We start from the raw sequence: 23,482 nt of genomic DNA on the forward strand, positions 1-23,482 counted from the left end.
AATTTCATTCATTCTTCAAAGGACCTTGGTCAATAAATGTTCTAATTATAATTAACCTATACAAGCAACATAATTTATCAATGTAGGTAAACTGCTGCAATAAAAAAGATGTACAGCAAGACTAAATTGCTGAAAAATACTTGAATATTTGAACTAAATGCTGTAAAAACTTAAGAAAAGGATCACTCCTACCTGTAGACCCTTATCAGTAATAACCACAACATTGTGCCCATGTGAATAGACGGCAGTAGTTGAAGTTACATAAGGAAGCAATTCCTTAACTTCATTCACAGTAACATCGCTATCCTTCCCCAGTTCTATTTTATCTTCACCAACCACCACTGTTACCATGATGACAGCTAAACCTTCTTCGGAATCTCCAAACTGCAAAGTGTATGAATTCTACTAAAGGACTTCTTTATGAAGAATGGTTACATTTGGAATGCATTCATTTTACGCAGATATGTATTTATCATCGTATGGAATGCAAGATGATATGCCATGACCATTTGAAAAAGAAATATAACAAAAGCTTTGCTAGATTTTGATTTAATTTTATTTGGCTTGTCCATTATTTGAAATTTGTCAGTTCTATTAAATTTGCATTTAAAATAAAAAAAATTCAATGTTTTATTTTAAACTCCAGGATTAACTGAATAAATTGAAAAAGTTTAGTTACTACAGAATTTATAAGGGAAGTCTGGAGAATGGAGAAGCCAGCTACATTTTAAAATCATGCATCGTTAAGCAAATCGGAGGGCTCAGGGTATGATACTTAATACAATGGATTACTAAATGGTTAAATAGACTCGTTAGTGTTGAATCATCACATCTTACTTTGGTGTATATAGTGAAAAGTGTTTCTGGGCAGTGTTGAAGGAAAGTATAAGCACACTTGGCATGATGATGAAGGAGAAGACCATCAAATGTCCTTATATGACGTCCCCACCAAACGCATCGCTGACTAGCTGAAGCATATTAATATCTACCATTAAAAGAATTAAGATTTATTTCTTAATGAATATCAGTGAAATTTGCAGAGTAATTATTCAAATGTCACTTGCAGGAATTAATCGCTATAACTTACCATTTTTACTCAAAGCTTAATAAATTGATTATTTTATGTTAAATGTGACCATAAGAAGCATGTGGCATACATGGTAAACTGTGTATCTCTTATAAAATCTATTTACTTATGAATAAAAAGAATTATTTCCCTACCAGGGCCACAAATAGGGCAACATGCTCCAGGGATCTGCCTCTCCTCTTGGCTCTCAGTGCATTTCAACTCTGGACAAACAACTCCTAAACAGTCTATTAGACTATAGATTGGAGGAGGCGACCCACAGTGACTAGCTGAACAGTGAGCACGTCCATTACGACAAACGCATACCAAGCACGGCTTCTTGGGGTCTGACCAACTTTCACCTTCTCCATACTGATGGAGTTCACTGCCGATGGAAACCTCACATGCTGAAACAATTCATTTGCCATGAATGCCACATAAAGGAATTTATAGCCATTCTTAGGAAATTAGTAATATTTTGAATACAATCATTAACTTTAATATATGCAAAAAGAAAGCAAACTACACGTTACTAACCCTTGCATATTGGACAGCATTCTCCTTCATGTAGATATAATTCTTCAATTGGGCAGTCTAATGGAGGACACCAAACTTGACTGCATTCCCAATGAAGGCTACTCTGATCGTGGGAATATGAAAAATTAATATCTTGAAAGTCATACAGAAGCAATGAAGTGCACTCAGGTGCAATAGTTTCCAAAATAAAGCCAATAATTTCTGGCGACTTTATATCATAAGAGAAGATTTAAGAGGAAAATATAAACTTACATTGCAGGTGCAGTTAGTACATGGATCATCTGGAAAATTAATGGATTTTCCAACTTCTTCTTCATCACATTTGCCTTCAAGTGACAAATATGAAGAGGTCACATTGCTTGTTGGTGATGCAGTTATGCTCATTTTTGTTACAGATATTGGTTGCAAAGAAGTTAAATTTGAGATTTTGGTTAACTCCTTTTCTGTTGTCAATGATGAATCAAAGAGCCTCATGGGAGTGTGAGTGACTGCATCTAAATTTGAAGAGGCACCAGTCAACATTACTGTAGTGTTATTTGGATATTTTTCAGATGAACCTAGATTTGGCTCCCCATTTGCTTCTAATGGTGTAGAATATACCATCTGTGATTTTGAGTGGAAGGAATCTGGAGAGTCTGTCGCTGGAAATTCAATAGTGTCTTCAATATCTGAAGAAACTGAGAATTTTGATTGGAGAGTCTCTGATGGTGGCATTGAAACAGACGAGGTATTTTTGGGCGAGACAGTTTCCTCAACTGAATCTTTGGACATGCTTGAGATTTCTGAATCTCCTGGTGAATCTTCCTTTACTGAAGGTACTACAAAAATTGGACTATCTTTATTAAGCTTTTTAGTCGGTAATAAGCCTTCTGATGTATAATTTTCAGACTCTAAAGGAGGAAATGGGCTAGTCAATTGAAATGTTGATTCTGTAGACATAATTCCAGCTGATGACAAATTGTAAGACTGTTCAGTTACTGGAGATGCAGAAGTTGAATGAATATCATCCATCTCAGATTCCTTTTCCTGAGTCACAGTCTGTGGATGGTGTGTTGCAGTGTAATAAGGAATAGAAGTAGTGTGTTTTTCATTACTAAACTCATTTATACCACTATATTCTGGTGTAGCAGTATTTGCTATGGATGCATTAAAATGATCGACGATTGGTGAAGAATTGTCCGCTTTAGGAGCCTCAGATATTTTAGATGAATCCGGAAGGTCTGGTTCGTATATAGGAAAGGCTAAAGACCTCGAAGTATGTGTTGGAAATATTGATTCTAACTGGCTTTTGGAGGCTTCTGTAGTAGATGTCAGATTCAATGGTCTTGATGTTGTCATTTCTCTATTTTCTTCAAAGTCCATGTTATCAGATTCATTTTGAAAATTTGAATTCATGCTATTGGCAACTCTATGCTCAAGTAATTCTTTTTCTCTTTCCAGGAATGCATAACCAGGAGCTGAATAGGTATCATCACTAGTTATTTTCAAGGTGCCATTTTCTATATCAATATCTGATAAGGATAGTGCTGTAGGAGAAAAGTTTGTTGTTCGAGTATTATTATATAGCTCACTACTGGGCAACTCTGTATCATTTTTAGTTAGATTTAATGAGGCATCAGAGGTAGCATTTAGATCTGTTGTTTCTTCACTTTCAGATATTTTGGTAACGTTGAATGGAATTTGGTGATGGCACTTTCTTTGAGTGTCTTCCGTGGGGATATCAATGTCAGAGTCATTAAGTCTTTTAGAAACTTTAATTTTTACATTAAATTTAAGTTGTTCTTTCTGTGAAGGAAGAGCTACATTGAATGCAAGATTTTTTAATTTCAAATTAATTTTTTCAGCAAGTTCGTGATGATTTAATTTTCGACTTTCGACTAAAGACTTTTCCTTTAAGTTTTCGGAACTACCTAAGGTTCTATTGACATTATGCTCGACTGGAACTGGGGCCAATGTAGTTGTTACTGTGGAATCTTCCAGAGCTTGTGCCAATGTAGAAGTTGTTACTGTGGATTCTTCTGGGGTTTGTGCCAATGTAGAAGTTGTTGATGTGGATTCTTCTGAAGTTTGTGTCAATGGCAGGGTTGTTACTGTTGATTCTTCTGGTGTTATTGCTGCCCCATCTGTATCAAACTGTTCCGACATGTTTAGCGGCAAAAAATCACTTGAAGATATATTATATAAACCATAAATACCCAAATCCTTTGCATGAAATTCTGCTTGGCTGGGCTCTACCATATGATGTTCTTCAGGAGCAAAGGATATATTTTTCTGGATTTCTTTTAGTCTTCCTTCCTTGTGCTCTACATCTATAATGGAGGATACTTCTTTGCCAAATGTATGGGAAGAATTTTCCTTTGAAATATCATAGTTGTAAACAAATGTACTGATGGTTCCAGTTTCTTTTTCTACTTGGAGAAGGATTCTTTCTTCTTTCTTTTGCTGATGCTCGTAATAGCGTATACCTTCTGTGCCGGCTTCATCATAGGTTTCATCTACATTAGAGTGAATTATATTCAAGGGGTTCATGCACACTGGGCAACAATCCTCATCTTGTAGCTTTTGAAAGACTTCACCTAATTTGCAGTCCTCTGGAGGACATGTTTCTTGGAAACAGGTCACTTCCCCATTCTGAAATAAGTAATGGAAGAAAGTATGATCCTATGCTTGCCATAAGCTTTTATATAAATAAAAATTAAAAGAATGACAACAAAGATTGAATCTGAAGTACAGTACTTGAGAAAAACTCAAAAAAATGCTGTATTCTATTGTTAAGGTGATCATACTTACATGACACACACAAAGTGAGCAAGGCTGGTCAGGGTCAATGAACCTATACTCTGGAGGAAGAGTTATTCCCATGTGGTAACATGAAGGACAAGTGGCACAGCACTCCTCACCCTCCGGCACGATTGGAACATCACACTTCAGTTCCGGACACTTCAACTGGGAGCAAGTGATGTTGCCTTTCTGTTAAAGTAAGGATCACCCTTTTAGGAATTTTTTCATCATGATTCTTAAAGATTTACACACCTTAAGAAAGAGTATTATATATATACCTCAAAGATCTAAACACAATATTAATGTCCAAATTTTCTTGGAGAAAGGTTGCATATGACTGTACTAATTTCTTATCAAATTAGAAACAAAGAACATGATATTTGTAACATTCGGCAATTTTCCATTTCTATTTTTTTTGTTTTTGCTTTTACATATTTTTCAATATAAACTAACCTGACAGTGACAGCTGGAGCATGAATGGTTGAATGTCTGTCCCTCCACAAAAGTTTTCCCTTCAAAAGAACAGCCATTGCAATTGAATGGGCAGCATTCATTCAAATCAGCTGGCACTGGATGGGTACAATTTGGTAGGCCACAAAGCAAATTGTCACATATTACCTCGCCTTCCTTTAAGACAATTCCCAATATGGATATTGGCTAAATAAAAATTAACACCCTATATATATCATATACAGTACATAAAAATTTCAGTATTTGTATATACGAATGTTGCTAAATCAATAACATTGATAAATATCACAATCTGTAATCTAAGTGTATAATTTTTACTACCTCGCACTTGCAGATCTGACATGGTCGATCCATCGGCGTAAATGTCTCTCCAGGTGTGTAATGAACTTTATTATATATGCATGATTGGTCACATGTTGGGCAGCAGGATCCATTGGGCTTCACCTGATTTGGACAGGAAAGCTCTGGGCATAGCAAGACCGAACATTCCACACGGCCTTCCTAGGTTTGTAGAGAAAATATTTTATCAATGGCGCAACATTCTTGTCAGCATAAGGCAACAAGCCATAATCATGAAATTTTTTCCAATAGATTAGCATTTATTAAGATTATTTTCACATTAAAAGTTAAGTCACTTTGGTGGTTATCTTGTAATGCAATTAGCAAAACTGACATTGGTCGGTTATATATGAAAGCCTAAAGATTTTTTGGCTTGGTGTGTATAGCCATTGCTGCTGGAATCTGAATATATCTTTGTCATAATCTTCTATTTCACAATCCAGATGCTACTGAAATCAAGTTTAAAGGATATAGACATCTACTACCTCATATGTGGAAGACCAAAAAACAGGTTACGAAAATAATTTACTTCATGTGGATTCTAGGCCTACACGAATCTTTTATGTAAGGGTATTTTGCACATATGTGGATCAAAAACCATAGAAACCTATACCTGGCAAATGCAGTCCCGACAAGTGTGTGGATCGGTAAACCTGGCATCATGAGGGTATATCTTATCTTCGTAAAAGCAGTGGCTTACAGGACACTGAGGACAACATTCTCCTTGAATCTGGCTCTCGATAGGACACGAAAGACTGGGGCATGTCCTGCGGGCGCATTTCATGGACCCTCTCTGAAAGTTGCATAAAACAATGCTTTGTTGCATTATATTTGGATTATTTCAATTTAGGCTATATGATCAAGCGTTTGTGCCTGAAAGGCTATTCGTCACTTAAGTGCAAAGAGGGAAAATCCTACAGTTGCTCCAAAAAGTTAAGTTAAAAGGTTAATAGAGCAAAACAAACGGAAACGGGAACGGAGGTATGGTAGAAGGCTAAAAAGGTAGTGTAAATCTGGAATAAAGCCTTCAAGTGTGCCGCACAATAATATTAAAAGAATGATGCCAAGATTATAGAACAATTTGCCTCTCGACGAGAGCTTCAAAACTTTGCTTCTATAAAACGGATTTTGAGCGAAGCGAAAAATCTATTTTTGGGCGAGATGGCCATGTCGTCCTGATGGAAGTTCCTATTGGGTAGCTTCCTAGGGTATATTACAACTACGGCGATATTCCCAGAGAATTTACCTTAAGGTACCAGAATTCTAACTCCTGGAGCGAATATCCCTAATGAAAGGGATATCGCGACATATCAGAGGACGTATTCTTGACACGCCACATGGCAATCTGCGCCCCAAACAGAGATAACACATCGAGGGGTCAGTTGGCAAGAAACGAAAACGGGAAAGAAAAAGGGGGAGCCGCTCCCAAGGCTCCCTCTTCTCCAGTTTCGTAAGCGTGCCTGGCGCCAATCCTGGCGCCATCTGTATTCCTTGTAGCGTACACGAGGTGCTACAGATACTGTATGTAGGGAGGGGTCCTACAGCCCTTTCATAGAAAGGGACGGGCGAGTCCATCAGGACGACATGGCCATCTCGCCCAAAAATAGATTTTTCGCTTCGCTCAAAATCCGTTTTTTGGGCTCAAGCCATGTCGTCCTGATGGAAGTATACCAGAGCATTACTGTATCTGTGGATTCTCAGAACGTGCCGTACTCCCCGGAGGTAATTTTTCCCGGGTCAACTAGACCTAGAGACCTAAGATGTTACCGTTATACATCTTTTCAACCAACTATAAACCATGTTAGAGCTTCCTGCCCCCTACAGGGAAGAGTCCTACTAGACTCTGGAAAAGTCTATATTAAGTAAAGCATAGTTTGTAAAGAACCACTGCGTCAATATGAAATATCGACCAGTTCCCCGCACAATTCTTGTATTGGACAAAGGTTTATATCCGCATAGGAGGAAACTTGTAAAACCGCCACCGTCCCCTTCTGGGACGGAATCCTCCCGTTAAGGGAAAGCATAAACCAATGCAACATAGCTTGCATAAAGGAACAATTCTATTAGAATTATCCCAGATAACGTACATAGAATGAATGCTCAATTATACCAATAAATTGACACAGGTGAAGGAGACGCAAGGTTCTCAAGAACAAGTTTATTGACAAACAATAAATAGACAGGTTAACAACAATTTTATATATATATATATATATATATATATATATATATATATATATATAAGAAGAGGATAACCCAAAACTTTAAGCATAAGTATGATAGTAAACAGAACTTGTTTATCTGAAAGAAAAACATTATTGCCACTTTTAAGATACCGAGGTATCAAAGTCATAAAAGTCTGTATTACAAATCAATCACATTAGCGTTAGAAAACGCTCGGCACACATGTCTGCACTTATGGTAGGTTCACCTTTGGAAATGGAACAGTCTATGTGGGCAACTCAGTGCCCTCACTTAGTTTGTAGTACCGTATGTAACTACACACTCACCCTGGAATTAATCGTCCCAATTAAAACCACTGTTCCTCGCAGAGTTAAACAGTAGGGTTAACGACGCGACCCACTGCTACCACAGATCTCTTTAGTTCCTCTACTTGCTTCGCATAGTGGCGAAAGAACACTCTGGAAGACTTCCAGCCAGTGTATGAACGGAGATGTTCAAAATCCATACAATTAAAGAAATTTAAGGATGAGGCAACTTTCCTCGGATCGTGACCTGCGGGTGTACTGTCAGGATCCGCTCTGCGAATAAAATATGTGATTTTCGCTCTGAGTTGATTCAGAGATAAATTTGAGCCTGATGTTTCTCCCCTGAATAGTTGACCACCCTTGAAGTCTAAAGTTCTACGAAGATAGACCTTTAGGCATTCTACTGGACATAGAGATGCATCTTCTTTCAGAGGACAGATTCTCCAGGGCCCCCACCTGTTGGTGGGTAACTCGTTCTTGGCGAGAAACGTAGGATCCGGAAACAGGTTCAGTTCTCCCCCATCCAGGAACTGAACACGACCTGCCTCTCTCGAGAGGGCTACAATCTCACTAACCCTGGCCCCGGATGCGAGTGCAAATAGGAAAATAACTTTTTGTGTCAAATCCTTTAACGCACACTCCTCATTGCTCAACAGAGAAGCGAAATGAAGAACTTTGTCTAAAGACCATGAAATGGGCTTTGGAGGTGCTGAAGGTCTGAGCCTAGCGCAGGCTTTCGGAACTTTATTAAAGATCTCGTTACCGAGGTCGACCTGGAAGGCATATAGAATGGGTCTTGTCAAAGCAGACTTACACGCCGAAATCGTGTTAGCTGCCAACCCTTGACCATGGAGGTGGATGAAGAAAGATAAGCAGAAGTCTGTCGAGATCTCCTGCGGATTCTTCGCCTTGACAAAGGCCACCCATTTTCTCCAAGATGACTCATATTGCCTTCTAGTGGATTTGCTCTTATATTCCTCTAGGAAGTCTATGCTGGCTTTCGAAATCCCGAAACGCTTTCTCACCGCTAGGGAGAGAAAATCATGAGCTGCAGGGTCCGGGTTTTCTGTAATGAAGCGCAGACAGTCGACTTCTGGACTCGCTGGGTCAGAACTGGATCTGGTAGCAGTACAAACTTCAGCTACAGTTCCAATGCCAGGGGGAACCACACGCTGTTCGGCCACTTGTGGGCCACTATAGCCGCTACCCCCTTGAAGGATCTCAGTTTGTTGAGGACCCTCAACAGAAGGTTGTGAGGAGGGAACAGATAAATCCTGGACCATCTGTTCCAGTCGAGGGACATCGCGTCCACTGCTTCCGCTAAGGGGTCCTCGTACGGGGACACGTACAGGGGCAACTTCTTGTTGTCTTTCGTCGCAAAGAGGTCTATCTGCAGTTCTGGAACTTGATTCAGAATGAAGGAGAATGATCCTGCGTCTAAGGACCATTCCGACTCTATCGGTGTGAACCTGGATAGAGCGTCCGCTGTCACATTGCGGACTCCTTGAAGGCGAACTGCCGACAGGTACCACTTCTTCTTTTCCGCCAATCGGAAGATGGCCAACATCACCTGGTTGAGAGGTGGTGACCTCGATCCTTGTCGATTCAAGCATCTCACAACTACCTCGCTGTCCATCACCAACCTTATGTGGATCGAGTGACGCGGGGAGACTTTCTTTAAGGTAAGGAGCACTGCCATAGCTTCTAGAAAGTTTATGTGAAAGGTCTTGAATAGCTTGGACCAAGTCCCCTGGACTTTTTTCCGATGAGAGTGACCTCCCCATCCCTCCTTCGAGGCGTCTGAGTGAATCGTCACCGACGGGGGAGGTGGCTGAAGAAGAACCGACTTCTTTAGATGTCTGGCTTGGGACCAAGGCCTGAGAAGAGTACGCAGCCGAAGCGGAACTGGTCTTCTCAGATCTCTTCGTGCGTTTGATGCATAACTTCTCCAAACTCCGGTTGCATCCTTTAGCTGTGCTCTTAGCACTTGGTCTGTCACCGAAGCAAACTGGAGAGAGCCCAGTACCCTCTCCTGTTCGCGTCTTGATATCCTTTTGGAATCTAGAAGTCTCTTGACAGAACCCGCTATCTCCTTCCTTTTCTTCGCCGGGATGGAGAAACGGTGTGACATTAGGTCCCAGTGGATTCCCAACCACTGGAACTTTTGAGATTGAGAAAGTCGAGACTTTTTTCTGTTGATCTTGAAGCCTAGATACTCTAGGAACTGGATCACTTGACTGGAAGCTTGCAAGCATTCTGTCTTGGATGCTGCCCACACCAGCCAGTCGTCCAGGTAGGCTACTACCTGAATTCCCTTTAGGCGTAATTGTTTGAGAGCTACGCTCGCAAGCTTCGTGAAAATCCTTGGGGCTATATTTAGCCCGAATGGCATGGCTCTGAAGGCGTATAGTCTTCGTTGTAGCCTGAACCCTAGGTAGGGGGAGAGTCGACGGTTGATTGGAACGTGCCAATAGGCGTCCGACAAGTCTATGGAGACGGAATATGCCCTCTTGGGCAGTAAGGTCCTTACGTGTTGCAGTGTTAGCATCTTGAATTTGCAATTCACTATGAACTTGTTGAGTGGCGACGAGTCCAGAATGACTCTGAGCTTTTCCGAGTCTTTCTTGGGAACACAAAACAGCCTCCCTTGGAATTTGATGGACTTCACCCTTCGGATCACTCTTTTCTCCAACAGTTCTTGAACGTACTCCTCCAGAACGGGGGTGGAGTGTTGGAAAAACCGAGGGCACGGGGGTGGAGTGCTGTACCAGCTCCAGCCCAGTCCGTTCTTGAGTAGGCTGTGGGCCCAGGGATCGAAGGTCCACCGATCCCGAAAATTCTGAAGTCTCCCTCCTACCAGCATCATCTCACTTGGACTGCCGTCCTGAGGTCTTGCCTCCCCAACCGCGATCACCCCTGAATCCCCTTCCCCTTGAGGGGCGCCTAGACGAGCCTCTGGCTGCTCCTCTAGGCTTTGCTCGAAAGGAAGTAGACTGCCCTTCGAACGTTGGGGTGAATGCCGTGGACTGTGTCGACACGGCCTGGGGTACCCACTGAAATGTGGTCGGGGTTTGTGCCACCAACTGGGGCACTGAAGGCAATGGCAATTGCAGTTGCTGTTGCTGTTTAAGAGGCTTGGCTGGTCGAGACGGTAGCCTAGTCCTCATAGTCTTGCTCTTTGGTTGAGGACCCTCATCCGGGGAAGACTTTCTTTTGTTAGCCAGGCCCCACTTCTGGAGAAGGTTTCTATTCTCCGTGGCGGCCCTATCAACAACTTCTTTGACCAAATCGGTAGGGAAAAGGTCTTTCCCCCAAATGTTGGAGGAGATTAGCTTCCTTGGCTCGTGCCTCACCGTAGCCGAAGAGAACACGAACTCCCTACAAGCTCTCCTCGCCTTGACGAAGCCATAAAGATCCTTCGTCACTGTGGCCAGATGAGTCTTGGCCACTACCATGAACATTTCATGGACCTTGGGGTCACTTGCCATCGTCTCAAGAGTAGTCTGAAGAGACATTGAGGCAGCCAGTCTTTCTTTTGTCTCGAGCTCTCTCCGCAAAAGAAAGTCAGACAGCTTAGGGAGGTCCTCGCCGAACTGACGTCCGGCAATATCAGCCTCCAACTTCCCAACTGAGAAGGTAAGATGGACATCCTTCCAGTCTTTTGTGGTCCATAGGCAGGGCCAGCGACAAGGGTTTACACTCCTTCAGGGAGGGGCAAGGCTTGCCGGCCTCGACTGCTTTTAGTACAGTCGCAATCCCTTTCTGTAAAAAGGGGAAGGCTCTAGCAGGAGAGGACACAAAGGAAGGGAGCTTCTTACTCAATGCAGCTACCTTTGAGTTCGAGAAGCCCCTCTCTTTCATCGAGGATGAAAGCAAAGCTTGAGCCTTAGCATGGTCCATCACTATGACCTCCTTCGGCTCTGTCTCCTCCTTTGAAGCTGGTTCCTTCCTCAGCCGGACATAACAGTCCGGATATGACCCCTTGCTGGGCCAGAATTCCACCTCCTCTAGGGGAACTGAGCCCAACTTATCCGAGATGACGATCTTTCCAGTCGTCATCGGCATGTGCTCAGCATACCTCCATGGGTTAGCATCTGAGCACAAGGGAAGGTCTTTCACATTGAGCTTTTTCTGGGGCCCATGTGATGCTGCAAGTCTCTGCATCTGCAGTTCCATTGCAGCCGCCTTCTCCTGATTCTCCTTCTGCATTTGTTGGATCATTCCAACAATGGAGGAGAGGGCCTGTCCCAGCTCTACTGGGAGAGCGGCCGATGTTGAGGGAATAGGCTCCGGGATCTGAACCGGAGTAGCCGACACCTCGTCGACCTCTTCCTCTACAACGTCTGGGGCTTGAACTTCATCCTGGGCTTCTGCCAGGAGGTCTTCCTCCAGACGTTCGTCCACGTCAGACATCCTGTCATCCAACTGGATGTCTTGCATAGCGACCGTGACTTCAGCATCCACCTGGATCTGAACTTGGGGGATCTCCTCTTGAGGCTGGGGAATCACTGCATCAGCTGATGCCCTAGGGAAAAGATACGCCCTCATCTTCTCACTTGGAAGATAAGGTCCAGAGGTGTTCTTCTGGAAGCCCCTTACCCAGGTACGAAGCTTCTCCCTTGCTATATCCCTTGATTCCGCCGTCCTAGGGGAATCAAAGGCCTCAGTAATCAGGTTAGTGCACACGGTACATACCTGAGGGTCCCAATACTGGAGATCACCCTTGGAGACAGCGCATGCTGAGTGCCTCCTACAAAACTCATGTCCGCAGAGGTTCTTACTGCGGACGTTGCAGAAAACACTTCCGCACTTCGGAGGGTCCTCCTGTAAAGAGAAGAGATTTCCATGAGTATCAAGTGAACCATGTATCACTGGATATGCATAGTAGCATAACAATTCAGAAAGGAAAGACACACACTTGTGTTTCCTTCACAACCAATTGTTGCAGCCTTCCAGATAATAAAATCGTATGGTTAATCTCTTCTAGAATAACCAATGAAAAGTTTCCAGAGGAAACAGATGTAGCTCACACCTAAGCAATGATTTTAAAATCCTGGATAATAGACAAGAAAGAACTCACTTTCTTATCTCTAAGGCAACAGCAAAGGGCTGTGCAAGACAACACAAAAGTGTTAGAACACACAGTGCTGTACCAAAACTTATACTATAGTTTTCCTCTTACAGTATATGTTATACTGAAGAATACTGGTACAGTATAGAAGGTAATGTGCCGGCCGGCACACACCATAACTAGCTTTAAAGTATACTACTTAACAGCTATAAGGCAGCAGAACGCTGGTTCAAATGCATGTGCCGGCCGGCAACAGCCCATGTCGGCTACACAAAGTAGCACCCGGCTGCCGGCCACACTCTTGGCGACCGGCAGGCAAGGGCTGACATTAGCCGGCTGGCAAAGGTACACAACCGATGCCAGCCAGCAGCAAAAGAACCAGAGGACTACGACTGCCCGGCTGCCGGCCTCATAGGCCGGCAGCTGGGTCGGGTACAGCACTAGAAGAAAACAGAATGGATGCCGGGATAAGAGCGTAAACAACCTCCAAGCCCGGCAATCCGAAAGAGTGCAGATAAGGAAGGGGAGAATCTAATTCAGGCTTCCTGACCAATGCCGTCTGACTCACAGGCAGGCATGGATGAGGGACCAAGGGAGGTCCGGGCAGCACTCAAGCAGAAGACCCTTGCCGGCCGGCAGACTCTGCCGGCCGGCAAAGGACTGAGTCAATTCCACATCCTAACCTATCCTAGGTCCAGATGTAGAATGACGTACAGTACTGTAATGGCTAGGCCATTACGGAGATAGAGGGGGAAGGGACAAAAGAGGGTCCTACCAACCTTGCTTTAGTGAAGGATCACCCGCAGCCAAGGAAACTCATCTTAGCCTAAGGGAGATCCAAGGAGGGAGGCCAGCAATACTTGCCAGCTCCCAAGAACCAAAGCAAGGAAGGTTTTGCTACTCCCAGGGAAAAAAACTTATCCTCCCACCGAGAACAGCAACAAGGACTAGTCTGCTAGATCACAAAAGAAGGAATCATCTCGTACAGAAACCTTCGAGTTGTTAAGCTACGCAAAAAGGAATACAGATGGCGCCAGGATTGGCGCCAGGCACGCTTACGAAACTGGAGAAGAGGGAGCCTTGGGAGCGGCTCCCCCTTTTTCTTTCCCGTTTTCGTTTCTTGCCAACTGACCCCTCGATGTGTTATCTCTGTTTGGGGCGCAGATTGCCATGTGGCGTGTCAAGAATACGTCCTCTGATATGTCGCGATATCCCTTTCATTAGGGATATTCGCTCCAGGAGTTAGAATTCTGGTACCTTAAGGTAAATTCTCTGGGAATATCGCCGTAGTTGTAATATACCCTAGGAAGCTACCCAATAGGAACTTCCATCAGGACGACATGGCTTGAGCCCAAAAACATAAGATAATCTTCCAGTCTTACATTTTTTAATATACCTTGTCATTTTGGGAGCTGCAACATTTGTAAAACTTTAACATCAAAGAGGCAATGACTGTATAAGCTGCTAGCACACGCTTAATAACAATTGAGAGTGTCAAAAATGAGACCATTACTTTTTCTAGGAATGTGTATCAAATTGTGGAACTTTGGGGGCTAGAACATAGATTTTTGTCAAATTTCAACCACTTACACTGCAGTGATGTATAGTGCAAACCAGACTGTATTTATTATAACACGATTCAAATGAAATTGGCTTTTAAACTTGTAACCGTAAAGTAGATTTTAGAAATTAGTTATAATCTAAATCTCTTTTTAAGAGGATGTTGTTGAGACAGAACAGTTTTGGCACTAAGGTTTGATTTACCTTACAGAGACAAGTATGGCAAGGGTCACTGGGAGAGAAAATAGTTTCCCCCTCCTCCAGTAAGGTATCATGGTACCTGCAGCCAACGGAGCAGGAAGGACAGCAGTTGACAATGCGTGGATGTGTGCAAGGAGCTTCTGGGCACTAAGTAAGAGTAGAGACATTTGAAATAATCAAAGTAATGGGTTGATTGAATCTGGCAATGCAACAATGGTTTTATTGCATACACAAGATATAGATGATTATTACTTACTTTAATTTGATAATAAATAGCTTTAATTTCAGCAATGATAATTGGTTATTACTTGCTTGCAGTGTAAATATACAATATAAATCACAACAGCTTTGAAAAAAATTTAAAAATTTAGAATCTGTAATTGAGAAACACTGTTTTTTCCAATATAGAATCATGAATCTATAATCTCTCTCTCTCTTTCTAAATACACAAACCAAATTAAATTAAACTTCTAGTTTCAAGAATATCTGACCTTCAGAGGATTGCAAGTAACTGACCCTGTAGAGCACCTACACTCCTCGCAAGGCTTTCCTGGGTGGGAGAACACCATTCCGTCTTCGATTTCACGCCCTTCAAATAAGCAATCTGTTGAGGACAACCAAATCACAGACTTAACAGGGGTCAGAGCCCATGCTGGCTGAAAGGTAGGTTTATCTGCTACACTTAGCTATGACGGAGTCTTGATGTCTTTCCATCAATATAACCACCCATGTAAGAAAATCACGCTCATTGATTAACAAGTTAAGGCTGTTTTAGGCACATGATCCCTTGTGTGTACAAGGTTCATTCTTTATACCATAGACTTTTAACAATACGCTGGATTAAGACCAGCTTTTATCTACTGCTATTGAATAATGGTAGAGCATAAGGATATAAATCCTTAGGGTGGTGGTAAGTTTGATTCAAATAATAATAATTTTGATAATATAATGAATGAGTAAATGATTACTTTGGATCAATGAATGATTTGAAATAATGACATACAGTAAAGGGAAAAAAATCTGAATACTTTGTTTGAAAATCTATTTAGACATTTATTGACCTACCAAAATTTGGAATTAAATTAATAATACAATATTCATAGGCCTTTGCCTCATTTTCTCTGTAGGGAATAGTGCCACCAGTGTACCTTACTGTAAGCTCGGCTACTTTTGTCCCTAGCTGCGCTTCCTTCATAGATGTCCACTCACTTTCCATCCAGTCCTCATTTCTTTTTTCCATCTTGCTGCCAAACCTCTTATAACTTTTACCTCAGTGTAACTAGTTTTTTACTATAGATGCACTTCGCACTGAATGCCCTCGCTGGTCCCAGTGCAGAACTAATTTATATACCCTAAATTCATAAATCCTTTACTGAATTTTGTATAATCTTGAATGAGATAGTACTACATATGTTAAGTATTTTTATTGATAAGTGCTAAATGATAAACAAACCATATAGAATCTTACAATTCAATGTTGACTTAAAACCACAAAAAATTGACAAAACTAAATAGATGAAAACTTATTGACTGAGAGGTTTATATGGTGTAAGTTAACGTAAAACTCTTACCTTCACAGTGAGGACAACACCCAACCGTCGAAGGATGAGTGCAAAAGACACTAGGGCACTTCAGGGGCACGCATGTAACAAATCCGGCGTGACAAATACAATCCCGACATTCGGCCATGGCAGCAGGGAACATGCCGCCGTCCGGAATAAGAACGTCTCCATACTGGCAGCCGGAACCGCATTCTGGGCAACATTTACCCGGCACGGGATACGGGCACCGTGGACGGTCGCAGGGAATTGCTGTGCATTGGATTTCTCCCATCTGGTTGAAGAGTTTGTGGAAAGATTTATAAGTATGTGCATGAGACAGAGACTCAGACACAGACAGACAAACAAACAACGGGCATTTTTGGCTAGGCTAGTGGAATATAAAATAAACATCAATACTAGGTGAGTGAAGAAGGAAATTACAAGAGTTAAGGAGAGGAAAAGTGAAATGGATACTCTGAAGAGAATTATTGGTAATTCTACTCTCTCTAGTTTTATAATCTTATATTATCCTGTTACTTTAACTCATATGAGTATTTCTAGGGCCACTCCTCCAAATTCTTGAAAAGGTAAATGATGTAGAGAGCATAGTGAAAAAAAATCCTTCACATTCAGTATGTATAACATATCATATATACCCTTTAGTACCTGTACTTAGTGTAGATTGTTTTATACCATTATTATAGCTTCAGCAAAAATACAAGTCTCCAGTTTTCCTACTTGAGAAATATATTTCCACAAATAACCGTAGATAAAGAAAAAAACTGTTTTGTTAATAACTACTTGCCCTGCAGGAGCACTGAGAGCAGGGATCGGTTGGATCTGGGAAGTGCTGTCCATTGTGATACAGTTCCCCTTCGAACAAGCAATTGTAGCACATCTGACAACACCCGTTGGCATCTGGCGAAGGATACGTGCACACTGGCGTTGGGCAGTACCGAGGATAACACGTGATGTCTGGGTAATCGCAGCGACACTCGGTACAAGGATCATAGAAAGCTTCAAATGTCTCGCCATCGAAGTAGAGTTCGTCTTCGTACTCACATTCTGTTCGTGGAGTTGGGTAAGGAAAGTAAAGTTTTTTTAGTGGAAAAAGAAGGGTAATGTTTTTTAATATAATTTTTCTTTTTCCTTATGAAAAAAAAGGGAAGGCGCTTTGGTGGAATTAGCAAAGAGATTGCCTTTAAGTGGGGTTAGGAAAGGTATGACTATTTGTGGGTGTGGGTTAATGATACCAAAGGTATGATAATTTTAGTGGTAGGAAATTTAAAAATTCCTGTTAGTAGGGTTATGAAAGGTAACAAGCCTTTTATTGTGCGATTTACAAAGCTAAAAGACCCTCTATAGTGTAGTTTATGAAGATAAAAGGCCCTCTACAGTATAGTGTAGCTAGAGGTAAAAATCCTTTAAGCAAGGCTAACAAAGGTAAAAGACCTTTTTGGTAGGGTAAAGAAAATTAAGACACTTTATTGGGGATAGGAAAGGCAAAAAGTCTTTTAGTGAGATTAAAAAAATTCATGACTTATCAGCCGAACTGGGAAAGGCAAATGGTCTTCATGAAAATTAAAATGGCATTTTAGAGAGGCTTGGATTGGTTAAATTAAATTTTGTAAGTTTAATGTCTCTTAACCGTGCGAGCTAAAATTTCTCAATAGTGTTATTTGAACTAAAAGGTCTCTTAATAATGTGAGTCAGAAGGCTAAAAGGTCTCTTAATAGTGCGAGTTAGGTTAAAATGTCTCATAGAGGGTTACAAAGCTAAATGGGCCTTTGTGGAGAGGTTACGAAGGGTAAAAGATCTTTTATAGTAGGATTAGAAAAGTATGTCTTTTATATTGGTATTAGAAAGACAAAAGGTTCATTTAGTTTAATTAGCAAGACAAACGATAATGTAAAGTGGGGTTAAGAAGGTAAACAGTAAAATAAAAACCGGTCTGCAAGGTAAAGGATGTTTTACAGTGGGGCAACAAAGTTGCCGTCTCAGTGCTGTTAAAAAGGTAAAAAAAAGTCATAATGAGGTTAGAAAAGTAAACAGGTTTTCATTCACAGGCTAGAAAACTGAAAGGTTTTTTATAGTTATGAACTAAAGATAAAATGCATTGCATAGTGATGTTACAGTTCTTTACATCAGCGTGGGTTTAGAAATTAAGTATTATTTTTATAGTGGATTGTTAAGAAGGTAAAATATAACTCATCTTGGTGCTAGGAAGGTAAAAGGTCCTATTAGTGGACGAAAGAGGGTCTTTTCAGCGAGGGGTACAAAAAGGTAGAGAGTCCTTTCAGTGAGGAATACAAAAAGGTAGAGGGTCATATCAGTGAGAAAAAATAGGTAGAGGGTCTTAAAATAGGTAGAGGGTCTTTTTAGAAGGGGGATACATTATGTAGAGGGTCTTTAGAGGGGGGATACAATGGGTAGGGAGTCTTTTACAGGGGGATGCAATATAGAGAGGGTCTTTTGAGAGGGGATACAATATGTAAGGGTCCTTTTCTAGAGGGGGGATAAAATGGTTGAGCATTATTTTTAGTGACAGAATACAATTGGTAGAGCGTCTTTTTAGGGGATACAATATATGGAGGGTCACTTTAGAGGGGGATAAAATAGGTGGAGGGCCATTTTAGAGGGGGATACAATGGGTGGGGGGTCTTTATTAAGAGGGGATACAATAGGCAGAGGGGTTTTCAAGATGGGGGATACAATAGGTAGAGGGGTTTTCAAGATGGGGGATACAATATGTAGAGATGGGTTTGAGAGGGGGATACACTAGGTATAGGTGTTTAAGAGAGGGATGCAATAGTTAGATGGTTTTAAGAGGGGGATACAATAGGTAGAAGGGTGTTTAAAGAGGGACACAATAGGTAGAGAGGTTTTTAAAGAGGGATACAATAGGTAGAGAGGTTTTTAAGAGGGGGATACAATAGGTAGAGAGGTTTTTAAGAGGGGGATACAATAGGTAGAGAGGTTTTTTAAGAGGGGGATACAATAGGTAGAGGGTTTTTTAAGAGGGGGATACAATAGGTAGAGGGGTTTTTAAGAGGGGGATACAATAGGTAGAGGGTTTTTTAAGAGGGGGATACAATAGGTAGAGGGTTTTTTAAGAGGGGGATACAATAGGTAGAGGGTTTTTTAAGAGGGGGATACAATAGGTAGAGGGGTTTTTCAAGATGGGGGATACAATAGGTAGAGGGGTTTTTCAAGATGGGGGATACAATAGGTAGAGGGGTTTTTCAAGATGGGGGATACAATAGGTAGAGAGGTTTTCAAGATGGGGGATACAATAGGTAGAGAGGGGTTTACACGGGTGATACAATAGGTAGAGAGGTTTTTAAGAGGTGGATACAATAGGTTGAGAGGTTTTTAAGAGGGGGATACATTAGGTAGAGAGGTTTTTAAGAGGGGGATACATTAGGTAGAGGGGTTTTAAGAGGGGGATACAATAGGTAGAGGGGTTTTAAGAGGGGGATACAATGTGTAGAGGATTTTTAAGAGGGGGATACAATGTGTAGAGGATTTTTAAGAAGGGGATACAATGTGTAGAGGATTTTTAAGACGGGGATAATATAGGTAAAAGTTTTTAAAGAGGGGATACAATAGGTAGAGGTGTTTTCAAGATGGGGGATACAATAGGTAGAGGGGTTTTCAAGATGGGGGATACAATAGGTAGAGAGTTTTAAGAGGGGGATACACTAGGTATAGGGTTTTAAGAGGTGGATACACTAGGTATAGGGTTTTTAAGAGGGATACAATAGGTAGATGATTTTAAGAGGGGGATACAATATGTAGAGATGTTTTAAAGTGATACAATAGGTAGAGAGGTTTTTAAGAGGGGGATAAAATAGGTAGAGAGGTTGTAGAAGATTTTTAAGAGGGGGATACAATGTGTAGAGGATTTTTAAGATGGGGATAATATAGGTAAAAGTTTTTAAAGAGGGGATACAATAGGTAGAGGTGTTTTCAAGATGGGGGATACAATAGGTAGAGGGGTTTCAAGATGGGGGATACAATAGGTAGAGGGTTTTAAGAGGGGGATACACTAGGTATAGGGTTTTTAAGAGGGATACAATAGGTAGAGGTGTTTAAGTGGGGGATACAATAGGTAGATGATTTTAAGCAGGGGATACAATATGTAGAGATGTTTTAAAGTGATACAATAGGTAGAGAGGTTTTTAAGAGGGGGATACAATAGGTAGAGAGGTTTTTTAAGAGGGGATATAATAGGTAGAGTGTTTTTAAAGAGGGAGATAAAATAGGTAGAGGGTTTTTAAAGAGGGGAGAGGGTTTTTAAAGAGGGGATACAATAGGTAGGAGGTTTATAAAGAGGGGGATACAGTAGGCAGAGGGTTTTTTGAGAGAGGGATACAGTAGGTAGAGGATTTTTTTAGAGGGATACAGTAGACAGAATATTTTTTGAGAGGGGATACAATAGGTAGGGTTTTTTAAGGAGGATACAATAGGTAGAGAGTTTTTAAGATGGGGATACAATATGTAGAGTGTTTTTTATGAGGGGGATACAATAGGTAGATGGTTTTGTGAGAGGGGGATAATATAGGTAGAGGGTTTTTGAAGAGGGGGATACAATAGGTAGACGTTTTGAAGAAGGGGATACAACATGTAGAGGTTTTGAAGAGGTGGATACAATAGGTAGAGGTTTTTGAATAGGGGGGATAAAATGTAGAGGGTTTTTAAAGCGGGGGATACAATATGTAGGTTTTTAAGAGGGGGATAAAATAGGTAGGTTTTGAGAGGGGGATACAACACAGGGGCTTTTTAAGAGTGATACAATATGTAGAGGGGTTTATAAGAGTGGGATACAATAGGTAATGGGGGTTAAGAGGGGGATACAATATGTAGAGAGTTTTTAAGGGGATACACTATGTAGAGAGGGGGATACAATATGTAGAGTGTTTTTAAGGGGATACAATATGTAGAGTTTTTAAGAGGGAGACAATGCGTAGAGAGGTTTTTCTAAGAGGGATGCAATAGGTAGAGGGTTTTTAAAGAGGGAGTAAAATGGGTATTAGGTTTGTGAGAGGGGATACAATAGGTAAAGGTTTTTTTTTAAAGAGGGGGATACAATAGGTAGAGGTTTTTTAAGAGGGGGATACAATATGTAGAGATATTTTTTAAGAGGAGGATACAGTGGGTAGAGGGTTTTTAAAGAGGGGGATACAGTGGGTAGAGGGTTTTTAAAGAGGGGGATACAGTAGGCAGAGGTTTTTTTGAGAGGGGGATACAGTAGGTAGAAGGCTTTTTGAGAGGGGGATACAATATGTAGAGGGTTTTTAAGAGTGGGATACAATAAGTTGGATCCTTTTTAGAGGGGAGGATCATCTTGATAGAGTTTCCTTTTCGGAAGGGGGATACTATAGGTAAATGAGCCTTTTTAGGGGGTGGATACTATAGATAGAGGGCCTAGAGAGAGGATAAAAATGGTACAAGACCCTTTTAGAGAGTGGATACAAATGGTACAAGACCCTTTTAGAGAGTGGATACAAATGGTACAAGACCCTTTTAGAGAGGGGATACAAAGGGGGGTGCAAAAGGTAGAAGGCCCTTTTAGAGGAGAGACAAAAGGTAGAATGTTCTTTCTAAGGGGGATGCAAAATGTTGAGGGCCCTTTTTGAGGGGGATGCAAAAGGTAGAGGGCCCTTTCTGAGATGGATACATATGATAGAGGACCCTTTTAGAGGGGGATGCGAAAAGTAGGGGGTCCAATTTGGAGGGGATACACAAAAAGTAGAGGGTCCTTTCTGACGAGGATACAAAAGATAAATGGCCCTTTCTAATGGGGATACAAAGGTAGAGGGTCTTTGAGAATAATAAAATTGAAGTTAAATAGTTTCAAAGGGGAATGAAAGGTGAAAGGGCTCATTCGAGTGAGATGTTAAAACTCCTTCTATAGAGTGTTTTAAAAAAAAAAGTAAAACAGTTTCACAATCTGTTTAGGCAGGGTAATAAAGCTTTTAATAATTTGGATAAGAAAAGTAATTGGCCTTTTATACAGTACTAGGGTTGAAGGTTACAGTTCTTTTATAGTGGGGTTATGAAGGTAATAGGCTTTTTATAGTTTAGCAAGATAAAAGACCTCTCAAAGTAAGGAAAGGGGGTAACATAAAAGGTCTTTCATAGTTTGGATGGGTATGGGAATGCTCAGTCATTCTATAATGGAATTAAGAAAGCTAAATAGTTTTCAGTCATACTAATAAAATGTACAGTATTTTGCTACAATTTTAAATATCTATCTACGCACAAAAATTATTTTTTCTTGGGATAGTTAAAGGAAAAGGTTTTTAGTAAAGAGGTTAAGATAAACAAAAGCTCATCTTTAGTGGGATAGGAAAGATGATAGCCCTCTGCAGTTGGGTAGGGGATAGGTAAAAGACCTTCTATAGTACAGTATGGAAAAGTAAAAGGTTCTCTTATAATTTGTGAAGATAAAAAAGATCTAGCATAGTGGGGTAATGTAAAGGGCCTTTATATTGGGGTTATGAAAGGAGAAAGAACCTTTATAGTAGGATAAGGAAAGGCAAGGCATTTTAGCAAGGTAAAGAGAGGTAAAGCCACTTTACTGGGGTTAAAAATAATAAAGGCATTTTAGTCGGATGAAGCAGGTAGAACAACATAGTTGGGTTAAAAAAAGGCTGGACCTTCCAATGGAGTAAAGAAATGCCGGTCATTCTAGTGGTGGTGAAGAAAGACAAGGAATTAGAGGGAGAATATATGAAAAACTAAGTGTATTGGTAAGAATCCCCGAACTAAGGGGTAAAATATAACTTTGTTCACCAGTAATTTTACTTGAATAATCAGGAGTGAAAAAAAGAACCTTTCCTTACATTGTAAACAGAACTTTCCCACGTAGAATTAATGGTATGATCTTCTAAAGAACTAACCTTGACAGACTGGACAACAAGAATCCGGGGGTGTGACAGGATGGAGGCACTCTACTGCAGGACAGCTAACTCTGTAGCAGTTCACCCGACCATTGATACACGAGCAAGTACGACACATGTCGAGTGGGTCCAGGAAGGAAGCGTAATTTTCTATGTTTTTTTCAGCGTAACTACAGCCTTGGCAATTAATAAATTATTTTAGGAAGAAAATATAATGCTGTTCTTCAACTTTGAAGAGACATTAAAAATATCAAAGTTACTTGATCAATCAATGTAAATCTGGTTATATTGGGCATTAGAAAAATTTAATCTAAAATCTCTTTCACTTTTCCTTAAAGATTAATATTTATGGAATAATTTTTCTTCGATGATTCTATAGAAGTTTGTTTACTAATCAAGACATTAGATTATCTCAAAGAAGAATATTTCCAGAGAAAAGGGAAATTTTGTTTGTCGAAGTTTTAAAATGGAGCTCGCTCATATGAAAATTAAAATAGCTATTATATCTCCTATAATAATTC

The 23,482-nt window shown here is 40.8% G+C and overlaps 1 protein-coding gene and 1 long non-coding RNA gene across 2 annotated transcripts in view; one reads left to right on the forward strand and one right to left on the reverse strand.

Annotated features, from left to right (window-relative positions):
* The window catches only part of LOC137647288 (uncharacterized), an 84,891-nt gene that overhangs the window by 31,835 nt on the left and 29,574 nt on the right, over positions 1–23,482 (reverse strand). Inside the window, exons 9-22 of the mRNA XM_068380680.1 lie at positions 22,962–23,138; positions 16,862–17,121; positions 16,087–16,348; positions 15,007–15,119; positions 14,519–14,662; positions 5,808–5,987; positions 5,177–5,356; positions 4,838–5,011; positions 4,394–4,573; positions 1,856–4,234; positions 1,604–1,706; positions 1,222–1,473; positions 838–968; positions 193–384 (exon numbers count right to left, since the gene is read on the reverse strand). Coding sequence (XP_068236781.1) covers positions 193–384; positions 838–968; positions 1,222–1,473; positions 1,604–1,706; positions 1,856–4,234; positions 4,394–4,573; positions 4,838–5,011; positions 5,177–5,356; positions 5,808–5,987; positions 14,519–14,662; positions 15,007–15,119; positions 16,087–16,348; positions 16,862–17,121; positions 22,962–23,138 — 4,727 coding nt within the window. The remainder of the gene's footprint in view (positions 1–192; positions 385–837; positions 969–1,221; positions 1,474–1,603; positions 1,707–1,855; positions 4,235–4,393; positions 4,574–4,837; positions 5,012–5,176; positions 5,357–5,807; positions 5,988–14,518; positions 14,663–15,006; positions 15,120–16,086; positions 16,349–16,861; positions 17,122–22,961; positions 23,139–23,482) is intronic.
* On the forward strand, positions 16,344–23,139 carry LOC137647292 (uncharacterized). The gene is made up of 3 exons (XR_011045573.1): positions 16,344–16,476; positions 16,869–17,137; positions 22,970–23,139. It is a non-coding gene; the product is annotated as an uncharacterized lncRNA (long non-coding RNA).

This window comes from Palaemon carinicauda, chromosome 9, assembly GCF_036898095.1.
Source record: "Palaemon carinicauda isolate YSFRI2023 chromosome 9, ASM3689809v2, whole genome shotgun sequence".
NCBI classification, from domain to species: domain Eukaryota; kingdom Metazoa; phylum Arthropoda; class Malacostraca; order Decapoda; family Palaemonidae; genus Palaemon; species Palaemon carinicauda.